Below are 12,539 nucleotides of genomic sequence, written 5' to 3' on the forward strand. Positions count from 1 at the left end.
TAATACATTCTTATTAATAAGGAATATGTAATATGTGTATAAGAGATATATATATATATATATATATATATATATATCATATTTATTTATCTTATATTATTTTATATTTTTTCTTTTTTTTTCTGTGTTTTTTTTTTCTTTTTTTTATGTGAATACAAATATATATTTTAAAAAATAAACTTTTATAGAATGTAGATTTGAGAATACTTGCATATTTTAAAAATATAATTAAAATAAAGTTTTATTTATTTATATATACCATTATATATATATATATATATATATATATTACATGTTTATTTATATTATTTAAACATGTAAAATTAAATAAAAAAAAAAAAATTCTAAAATATTTTGCTTTCCCTCTTTTATAGAAAAGAATAATAATTCTGGCTATATTATGCAATGTTATATAGATATTTATACTTTCTTTTTTCTTTTTTTTCTTTTTTTCATATTTTCTTTAAATATGTCGTTATTTTTGAGTGTGTATATAATTAAACTATTTTGCACATTAATAAAATAGTAATAGGCTTAATAAAAAAAAAAAAAAAAAAAAAGGAAATATTAAAAAAGAGCTTAACGGTCCTATATATATTGAAATGCCCTCTTTTTTTTTTTTTTCAAATTATATATAAATAAAAATTATCTTAAAGAAATATGTTATAATTTCGTGTGCACATATTAAGAGGAAATAGAAAAGAATTATAAAAAGTACAAAAGAAAAAAAAAAAAAAAAAAAAAATTTAAGTCCAAATAATTCTATATGATAAATGAGCATAATATTATATACGTACATAATATATTGGCTTTAAGAAATCTATATATTTTTTCGAAATTGAAAAAAATAAAAATAAAAAAAGCAAGAAAGAAAAAAGTATCAAGGTGCGTATATACATCAAAATTAATAATTTTTTTTTTTTTTTATGATTTTTATAATTTTTATAATTTTCTTATTATAATTTTCTTATAAGTGTGGTAAGACTTTAATATTTAGTATATTATTTATGTAAGGTTATTTTTACAATACCTATAATAAGACATATGAAAAAAATTGTGATATAAAAAAAGAAAAAAGTAATAAAATGTAATAAAAATAGTACATATTAAAGAAAATTATAATATTTATAAAATAAAAATGTAATAAAGTTTTTGTTTTTCTCATATATATATATATATATATATATATATATATATATATATATATATATATATATATTTACATATATTTATATCTTCATTCATATATATATCCTTACATTACATCATATATATATATATATAAATAAATATATATATTAGTAGAACTAATAAAAGAAAAATCACTTCACTTTTTTATACAAAAAATATATCTTACAATTTTGTAGTAATTAAATATAGTATTGTTTAATTTTTTTTTTCCCCTTCTTTTCATATTATATTTTATATCATATGTTTCATTCATATATATAAATAAATAAATATATATATATATATATATATATTTATTTATATATATAGCTGTGTTTTTTTATATACCCCGTTGTGTTATAAGTTAATAATGTGAAACTATGACTTTTTATTAATTTTAATGTTATGTTTATTTTTATTTTTTTTTTTATTTATCCCTTTAAATATATATATTTTTTTTTTTTTTTTATTATTTTAATTTCATAAGAAAACGAATAAATATATATATATATATATATATATATATATGTTTTTTTTTTTTTCTTCTTTTTTTTTAATTCTTATTGTTTATACACATTTATAATATATATATTATATTTACCCTTATGTTCCCCTATAAAATATGTGTGTATTTACTTTTTTCTTTTTTTTTGTGAAATAAGGGTTATTTCACACATTGCATGTATTTTCTATTTTATCACTTTTCCATTTCTTTTTTTTTTTTTATTTAAATTTATGAGCTTCATAATTTTATTATTCCAAAAAAAAAAATATATATATATATATATTTATATCAATCCCAAAAAGAAAAAAAAATATAATAAATAAATAATAGTAGTGATACATATTTAATTGGTTATGTTCCATGTAGCTAGTGTGTACATTTAACTATAATAATATATATATATATATATATATATATATATATATATTGAGAAAAAAAAAAAAAAAAAAAAAAAAAAATTTTTTTTTTTTTTTTTTTTTTTTTTTTTTTTTTTTTTTTTTTTTTTTTTTTTTTTTTTTTTTTTTTTTTTTTTTTTTTTTTTTTTTTTTTTTTTTTTTTTTTTTTTTTTTTTTTTTTTTTTTGTTTTCTTTCTGTTTTACCTTTACATTATTTGTAGTTATGTGATTAACTTAAAAATATATGATATGTATATACACACATACATATATACATATATATATATAGGTTATAATGACAGTATAAAATCATATAACTGAAATTTTAAAGTGGACATATGAGATGAAATTTTATCAACATGAAGAAATAAGAACAAATAAATTAATTTCTTTAACATATACATAAATATATATTTATTTTTATATATGTTTGTCTATATAATTTTTTTTTTTTTTTTTTTTTAATTATACATTTAATTCATAGCAAAGATATTTCTACCCTATTTACAACACTCATATGAATATACAACAAAAAATGTCTACATTAGAAAACGTTAAGAATATTGTTAGTAGCGTTAATGTAGTTTGTGATATTTCTAGTATAAGCCCTAATGACATAGTGAAGAAAGAAGAAAAGGATGGAAATAAAAATAAAGAGAATTACATGCTTACAACGGATACTATAGATAGTACTCTTGAAAATATTTATAATAATGAATGTGGTGATACAACAAATGTGGAAAGCACAAATGAACAAAAAAATGGTTCCTATAATATAATAGATGATCAAAAAAAAACGGAAGAAAGGAATATATTAGAATATGATGATAAAATGAAAACAGAATATTATAATAGTTTATGTAATTATTTTGATAATAAAAAATATATACTTATAAACGATAAGGAAAATAAAAGGTCAAAAATATCGGATAATGATAATATCATGTATCAGAATAATATGAATAAGAATATAACTAATGATAGAAATATATTAAAAGGTGAATATAAAAATATTGATGATATAAGAGCAGAACATAAACAGAAAATGTTATTATGTAATAATGAATTTTTATATAAATATAAAATATATGGAAAATATGGAAAGGTGTCAAAAAGATATATAGAAGAATCTTCTTTTAATGACTTGTCCAAATATGATTTAATTTGTGATATATATAATAAAAAGTATAGTTATTATAAAGAAAAAAAGATAAAGAATAAATTAAATTTATCAAAAAAAAATTTAACAGATAGTGAAGTAGAAAATTATGACATTGGATATAATATAAAAAAGAATAATGGAAAAAGATATTTATTATCAAATGATTTTGTAAGTAATGAAAATATAGAAGAAAAAAAAAAAAAAAAAAATATGAATATATATCAGTATAGAAATGTGAAAGAAGATAATATAATAAGAAATATATATAATAATAATATGTTAAATAAAAAACGAATGTGTTATAAAAACATTCCCTCTTTTAATTATATAAATACTTTTAATTTATTAGATGATTCTTCATTTAGAATTTCAGAAAATAATTTTTATAAGAAGATAAAAAAAAAAAAAAAAAAATTGGAAAATATACAAAGTATAGATATATATGATAATAACATGGATTTAAAAATTGATAATGAAGACAAATTAAATAATAATAATAATAATGATAATATTTTAAAAAATGAAGCATATATAGAAAATAAAAAAGATTTAGGGGAAATAAAAAAAAAAAGTACGAATTTAAAAAGGAACTTGAATACAGATTTAATCAGTAATAGTAATTTAAAAAAAAAAATGAAAAAGGATAATGGTTATTCATTTTTACATTTAAATATATATAAAAATAATAATACTCATGATTTCTATAGAAATAATAGTTACAATACATATATATTAAAAACTGTAGGGAATTCATATTTAAAACATAAAATAAATGAAAAAAAAAAAAAAATGAAAAGTACCATAATTAATACAATCAACTCAAATAATACAAATAATATAAACAATATGAACAATATAAACAATATGAACAATATAAACAATATGAACAATATAAACAATATAAACAATATAAACAATATGAACAATATAAACAATATGAACAATATAAACAATATGAACAATATAAACAATATTTCAAATAAGCAACCATGTGATAATATGGACATACATATGTATGGATCAAAAGATAATACGTCTTATCATGATAATGAGGAGAAGGTTAATGATAATATAGAAGAAAATGATATTAAACAGAAAAAAAATGAATCTATTGAAACGAAAAATTATATAAATGATAAAAAATTATCAAAAGGTACAAAATATGTAATACATAAAGAAAATGTATGCACAGATATAAATAATAATATTGCACATGATTATATATCGCATGATAATATATCAAATGATAATATTTCAAATGATAATATTTCAAATGATAATATATCAAATGATAATATATCAAATGAATATATTCCATATGAATATTTTACAAATAATGAAGATGTAAACTCATCGAACTGTTTAAATAAATCTGATAGTTTGAATAGTCTGTCTTCCACCAATAGTGCTCATATAAATAATATTATGAACACTTCAGGTGAAAATGATACAAATTGCATTCCCTCTTTTAACGATAAGACTTTCGATTTATTGCATTTGAATTTGCATGATGTAGTAAGGATGTTAGAAAATGAAAATATTGAAAATCTCTATACACCTGAGGAGTTAAAGGAGATATTAATACCCATTAGTGGGGTATATTATTCTGTTTCAGATGGGAGGTGGATATATCAACATAATAATATTGATGGTCATGATAATAACATTGATGATTCCAATAATATTGATGATTCCAATAATATTGATGATTCCAATAATATTGACGATTCCAATAATATTGACGATTCCAATAATATGGATGACGGTGATGATAAAGAATTAAATAAAATGACTTCCTCTGAACAGACAAAAAACAAATCAGAGAACGAAAAGAATATATTTGATAATAAGAATTATTCTTTTCATGAAGGAAGACAATTAGCATTAATGTTGAAATATAAAAATATAAAAAAGAAGCATAATATTTTTAAAAATATATATGATGAAGAAATATTCTTCTCGGATATCAATGATTATGGGAATAAAGAAATATATAATGATGTAGATGATTTAAATGATAATAAATATAATAAATATAATAATGAAGAACATAAAGTGGAAATCCAATCGAACAAATATGAATTACAATATGATGAGATACATAATGCATCATATGAGCAAATAAATAATATGAATGAAGAACAAAAATGTAATATTATGGAGAAAATAAACGTTTCTAAGAATGATGAAAATATAAAAGGAAATGAACAAAAAGAAATATTAAAAGATGAAAATGATAAGGAAAATGATAAGGACAATGGAATGAAAAAAAAAAATGACAAAGAAGAAACGAAGATAATAAAAAAGATTCAAAATAATGATATAAGCCTTCTACAAAATATTGAGTGTAATGAAAAAATACATTTTTGTGATACCAAAATAGAGGAGCATAATAACTTATCGAATAATAAATTAAAGGAGTTCCATTTAAATGCAACAGGAAATATTTTAAAAAATGAAATAATATCATATAATACTCATATAAATACTTCAAAGAATAATGATGACATAAATGATTGTATGAAAAAAACTATATATATAACAAAGGATACATGTAAATATGATGCTCTCAATAACACAATAAATAATATTAACAATAATAATAATAAAAAAAAAAACGAATATGTACACAATGATAAAGATATAAATAATTTTAATTCTAGTGATAATATATGTAGTGAAGAAAAAAAGGAAAATATGGATAATTATAAACTTCTTAAATGTCATAACTATGACAAGAAGTATAGACATATTCATTTTAAAAATAAAAAAGATTTATATAAAATGTTAGGTATAAATTATACAAAAGATATAAAAAATAGAATAAAATGTTTAGAAGAAGAACATATATTTTATGAGAAGGAAAAAAAAAAATGGATTATACAAATTTTAGAACAAAAAAATAATACCATATTATATTTGAAAGAATTTGACTGTAAGATATTTGGATTTTTATATGCATGTTTTCTAAGTTTAGAATATAAACAATTATATCTAGATTATTTTCTTAATGAAAAAAAACAAGATTATCTTTTAAATTTAATTCAAACACATTTTATCAAAAAGAGAAAAACTAATCATATGATACATCAACTTAATATACACACACAAAAAAAAAAAAAAAATGAAGAAGAAGAAAAAAATAAAATAGTAGTTAATACAAATAAGTTATCCTTAAATGTAGGCAGATATCTATATGAAAATGATAAAATTATAAATTATCAAAAAAAAAAAATGGACAATATAAAAAAAAATCAGTATATAGATGATAAGATGGAAGGGGTTGAAAAGGTTGAAAAGGTTGAAAAGGTTGAAAAGGTTGAAATGGTTGAAAAGGTTGAAAAGGTTGAAAAAGTTGAAAATTTTGAAAATGTTGAAAAAGTTGAAGAAAATATTCAAAATGTTGAAAATTCTCAAAATTATTATGTAAATACAAAAGATGGAAAAGATAATATAAATATATATAAAACAATAAATCAAAGTTTTATACAAAATTTGAATGAAGGTAAAACAAATAATGAGAAAATTATTTCCATATATGAACAAAATAAATCACACGATTATAATATGCATATATTAAAGAATCGAAAATCTAAACAATCCAAAGACATCTTTGATAAAAGCAAATATGGATCATATAAAAAGAATGATAAAACGATGCTTGCAAATATATGTGGGTATAATAATATTATTTCTATTTGTGATAAGGAAAAGGATATAATAAATAAAAAATATGAACAAAACAACCTGCAGGAGGAGAGGCCCGAAAAAAATATACTAAACTATAATATAATAAGAGATGATAAAAATGAAAAGTTTGATCATAAAATTGATACATTATTAGATTATAAATTTCATGATAAAAATCAAATAAATAATTATGAACCAGTTGACAAAGATATAAATAATTTTTATATAGATAAAAATATATGCGTAGATATAAATTCTAGTGACACTCCTATATTACATGATACAAACATATACAACATGAAAAATGAAAAAGATAATAATATAATTGATATAAAAGAAAGTGATGATAATTTTATGAATTTATCAAATTTTCTTCAGAATGAAAAGGAAATAACAGATAAAACATTAAAAAAAAAAAGAAATAACTGTTCATATAAGAAACAAAAAAATGTAAAAGATTCTTTAGCGCATTATAAAAATTCTAACCTAAGTATAGAATTAGAAGAAGAGGAACGAAATAATTTAATAAAATTAAATAATTATGTAAAAATATTAAATGAAAAAAAAGATATAACATCAATAGCTAAACAAACAATATTATTACTTTTAAAAGATATTTTAAATTCTATTCCTTATCAAATGGCACCTTCTATAACATCTAGAAAAATATATGATCGAAAAATACATGCACATGTACATTTTGTTTATCAGTCTAAAAATATCATAGATTTAGTTCCTTATTTCTTTATATTTAAAAATATTATTAAACAAAAAACACTTCCTAGCAACCAATCTCTATACATTTGTAATGTATTATTGTATGCATTGTTTGAAGCATAAAAAGAAAGGAATAAGACCACAAAAAAAAAAAAAAAAAATAATAATAATAATAAACAATAAAATGAATAATAAAATGAATAAATAAACAAATGAGATAATAACAAAAATTTGTTTTTACATAAATTGTAAAGACTTTTATAAAGATTTGGTAAAAATACCATAAATTTTTTTATGGACATGTTTTTTTATTATATACAAAAATAAAAAAAAGGGAGTTGTAAAAATTAACCAAATATATATATATATATATATATATATATATATTTATATTTATATTTATTTATTTATTTATTTTATATGTTGTACAAACATGTTAAACATAGTTGAATTTTTTTTTTTTTTTATATTTTATTCTTTTACATATTTTTATTTATTTATTTATTTATTTATTTTTTTTATGTGCTTTTAACAATATTTAATATGGTTAAATATAAATAAACTTCTTTTCTCATGAAAGTAAAATTCATATTTACAAAAAAATTAGATGGGTACAAACAAATAAAAATAACAAATATGTAACAAAAAAATAAAATATAAAAGTAAAAAAAATATATGTTATATATACGATTTGTTAAAATTAAAACATATATATATATATATATATTTTTTATTTTATTGGCTTACATAACGTGTTGAAAATGTTTAAAACATTTACACAAAGAGAGAAATCATCGTTTTTCAATGATGTAGATGCCAACAACACGTCCTGGTCTGTATCTTGTGATAAATAATTTAATTTATCTGTTAAAAAATAAAGTATAATTTCACAACTTTTTTTATTTGTATCTGTGTTTTTCATGTTATCATAAAAAGACAAAGATGAAGTAGCACATGAGTTAATTATAAATTGATTGTTATCATGATTTTGTTTATTGATTAAATTGTATTTATTTTCTAAAGAATGAAAATATGGAACATAATTATTTTGTGTATTATCATTATTGTAATTATCCTTATAAAAAGTATTTATATTATTATCATTAGACACATATTTATATGTGTCATTGTCCTTATTCTCTTTATTTACTATATTGTCTTTATTGTTTTTATTGTCTTTATTGTCTTTGTTATCTTTGTTTTCTTGATTTTTTTCATGGATCATATTAGTAATTTTCTTTATTATTTCATCATAACTATTATTATTAATAACAAATAGAACATGTTGAACATAAATGCGTATATAATATATTGTTTTAATAATATTAAATCTTATATTACTAATTTTGTCTTTACATAAATCATCTAATATATATAAAATATTATTTTGTATATATTCTAATGGAAAATATATTATTAATTTGGATATATATTGTAAACACGTAATTCTAAAAATATAATTCTTTGATTGTTTTAAATTGTTGAATAAATATGTAATACCACTTTTAAAAAAAGAGAAGTTTTTATTTCTTAATAAAAATTCTAATGTTTCTACTACTTGCATTCGTATGGAATATACTAAATCTTTAGAACCTATATATATATAATTCCAAAAATCAAAAAAATTTGATTCAATATTTTCTTTATTTTGGAAAAAAAAATAATGATCGAAAAATTTCAAACAATAATACATTGAATATCTTAAACGCCAATTTTTATTTTTAATAATTTCATTACATAATGGTATAATAATTTGTTTCATATCAAAAAATGATATAAGTCTGGATATTTTATGTAAGCATATAAATAAGTCCGATTTTAAATTTGTTTCTTCTATTCTTATAAAAAGTAGAAATAAAGGTAATATATATTCAATAAAAAGATTTTTATCTAAAATATCTGGTAATGAACATAATAATTCACATAATGATATTCTCAAATGTACATTATTATTATTATTGTTATTGTTATTGTTGTTATTGTTATTGTTGTTATTGTTATTGTTGTTATTGTTGTTATTATTATTATTATTATTATCTATATCTCTTTTTAAATCATCAAATATTTCTTCCATAATATTCATTTTCATTTTTGAACATAATAATAATATCTTATGTAAATTATTCAATATTATACTACGTACATGATTATCTAAATCTTTAAGTAATAATAATATTATCAATGAAAAATCTTCATTTTTTATTATTTTCCATATATTATATATATTTTTAGCTAGCTCCGCTCTTACACGCCAACTATCATCATTACATATATTTGTTAATAACTCTTTAATATTTTTTACAAAATTTATATCATTATTTAATATTTCATGTAATATACTAACAGCACTAATTTGTACTTCATCCAAACCATTTAATGAAAAGAAAAATTGCGAATATATTTCTTGTGATTTCTCCCAAATTTTATTGATAAATTCTTTTTCTTTTAGTAAAGTATATTTTTCATCCTTTGAAAGATTATATAGGTAATCATAATTATTATTATGTATAAGGGGAATAATATTATTTGTTTCATTCGTCAATTTATCTGTTTCGTTCTCCACTTTATTTGTTTCATAATCCAATTTATTTGTTTCGTTCTCCACTATATTTGTTTCGTGTTCCACTTTTTTTGTTTCATTATCCACTATATTTGTTTCTTTCTCCACTTTATTTTGTTCTTTGTCATTTCTTTTATCATCTACTGTATCTGTTGGTCTACCACAATTTTTATCATCTTCCCTTTTTTGTTCCTCATCTTGTATATCCACCTTTTTATATATATCACTATCCATATCTTTATTACCCTTTTGGCCTATAAACAAATTTGAGTCCATTTCCCCCTCCGTCATTTTTAAAACCTTAATAAGATCATCAATCCTTGCCTTATATTGTTTCAGTATGAATATAAACTCTCCAAATTTATCACAAGAAGATTTTTTTACCAATATACTTTCATCTTGACAAGCTTCTAAAAACAAATATATAAACGTCTTCACAAATTTGGATTGACCTTCCTTTATACTTTTTTCAATAATCATTGGAATTATTTTACATATTCCAATACGATAATTATCTCCATCATTTTTAGCTAGTTCCAATATTTTGGGATAAATCACACGAGTTAATGTTAACGTATCACATTTATTTATATATATCTTGAAAGCTTCGTATGCATTAACATGTATATCTCTTTCATAAGCTATTAAAAAATTTAATATCAAATAACATAAATAATTACACCCATTTACATTATCAATAAACTTTATCAAAAATATTAAATTTTTTGATATCTCAATTAATACTTCTGAATCATCTTCTATAAGATTATATAAAAATTCAATCAATTCATCCTTTGTTCTTTCATTTCCTATTATTTCACATAATACTCTTAACTCCTTTATATATCTTAGGCGTATCTTACAATCAGGTGATTGGATTCCATCAATAATTTCTTGAGCATTTACATAAGACATTTATTTGGAATATTATAGCTTCATATAAATATATATGTTAAGTAAATATAAATATATATATAATTTTATGGAGAAAAGAAAAAAATATAAGCCTACTTTATATTAGTCCTAAACTATATACATAAAAAGATACATCCATAAATAAATATAAATATATAAATATATATATATATATATATATATATATATATATAATTTTTATTGGGATAAGAAGTAAAAAACATATATATTTATATATATTAATATATATATATATATATATATATTTTTTTTTATTAAAATAAAATTAACAGTAAGAAATCATTCTACCTTATCATTCCCCATACATAAATATATATTTAATTTTTTTTTTTTTTTTTTTTCTAAAAAATAAAATGTGTATATGTTTATAGTATATCTTTTTTTTTTTTTTATTTTATATTTTAATATATATCCTTTTATACTTTTTAATCAAATGGAATTATAAAAAAAAAAAAAAAAAATCTACATATAATATATATATACATCTTTTGAATGATCAATTTACTTTTGGTGTTAAAATGTTGTGTTATTTTAATAATCTCTTTTTATCATTCATATGATATACATTTTTTTTTTTTTTTTTTATCTTTATTTGGTACAGCAAGGGTATTATTAATATAACATAACAATTTGAAGAAAAAAAAGGACATACATATAAATATGAATATAAATATAAATATATATATATATATATATATATATATAATATATTATTTCAATTTGAATATTTAAAGATATCCTTTATTATGTAAAAGAGTACCAATTATAGAACCTCACATTATTTATACATTTTTTTTATCCCTATTATAAATTTATTATTTCATAATTAATTTTTGTTGTCCAAGGTCAGTATAATATTGCATTCCTTTTCTATTCATAAAAGATTAAAAAATGAATTTGTGTATATAAGACCAATAAAAGGAACAAATATATAGGAACAAATATATATATATATATATATATTTATATATTGCTTATAAATGTATTTTTTTTTTTTTTTTTAAATAATATGAACTTAGAACTGACTTGAATATATCATTTAACATTAGGTTAAGAAAAATAAAATATAAATACTTTTCTTCTAAATATATACAGTTGAAAAGGAAGATAGCATTCTAGCAGAAATATAAAATGTGAACTTTTGAATAAGATATTATATATATATATATATATATATATATATATATATATTTTATTGATCAGGAAAATAAAGAGATATAGGTCTTTATATTTTTAGTTTTTTTTTTATTTTTTTTTATTTTTTCAATATATATATCTATATGTTTTATTTTTATTTTTCATGTTCTTATAAATATACAAAAATAATATTACAGATAAGTAAAATGTGTGTAATGTATGGCTTTATTTTTTTTACCGCGGATATATATTATTATATTTAATAAT

At 18.2% G+C, this 12,539-nt stretch overlaps 2 protein-coding genes across 2 annotated transcripts; one reads left to right on the forward strand and one right to left on the reverse strand.

Annotated features, from left to right (window-relative positions):
• Positions 1-2,605: 2,605 nt before the first annotated feature.
• PGSY75_1319600 (hypothetical protein) lies at positions 2,606-7,762 on the forward strand (the record flags this gene model as incomplete). The annotated part of the gene is made up of 1 exon (XM_018787258.1): positions 2,606-7,762. The coding sequence occupies one exon, from the start codon at positions 2,606-2,608 to the stop codon at positions 7,760-7,762; it is 5,157 nt and encodes a 1,718-aa protein (XP_018640000.1).
• A 607-nt stretch (positions 7,763-8,369) lies between these two features.
• On the reverse strand, positions 8,370-11,114 carry PGSY75_1319700 (putative protein phosphatase PP2A regulatory subunit A; the record flags this gene model as incomplete). The annotated part of the gene is made up of 1 exon (XM_018787259.1): positions 8,370-11,114. One exon carries the CDS (start codon positions 11,112-11,114, stop codon positions 8,370-8,372), a length of 2,745 nt encoding a protein of 914 aa, XP_018640001.1.
• Between the last annotated feature and the right edge of the window lie 1,425 nt (positions 11,115-12,539).

The sequence above is a fragment of the Plasmodium gaboni genome, chromosome 13 (genome assembly GCF_001602025.1).
Source record: "Plasmodium gaboni strain SY75 chromosome 13, whole genome shotgun sequence".
Lineage (NCBI taxonomy): Eukaryota > Apicomplexa > Aconoidasida > Haemosporida > Plasmodiidae > Plasmodium > Plasmodium gaboni.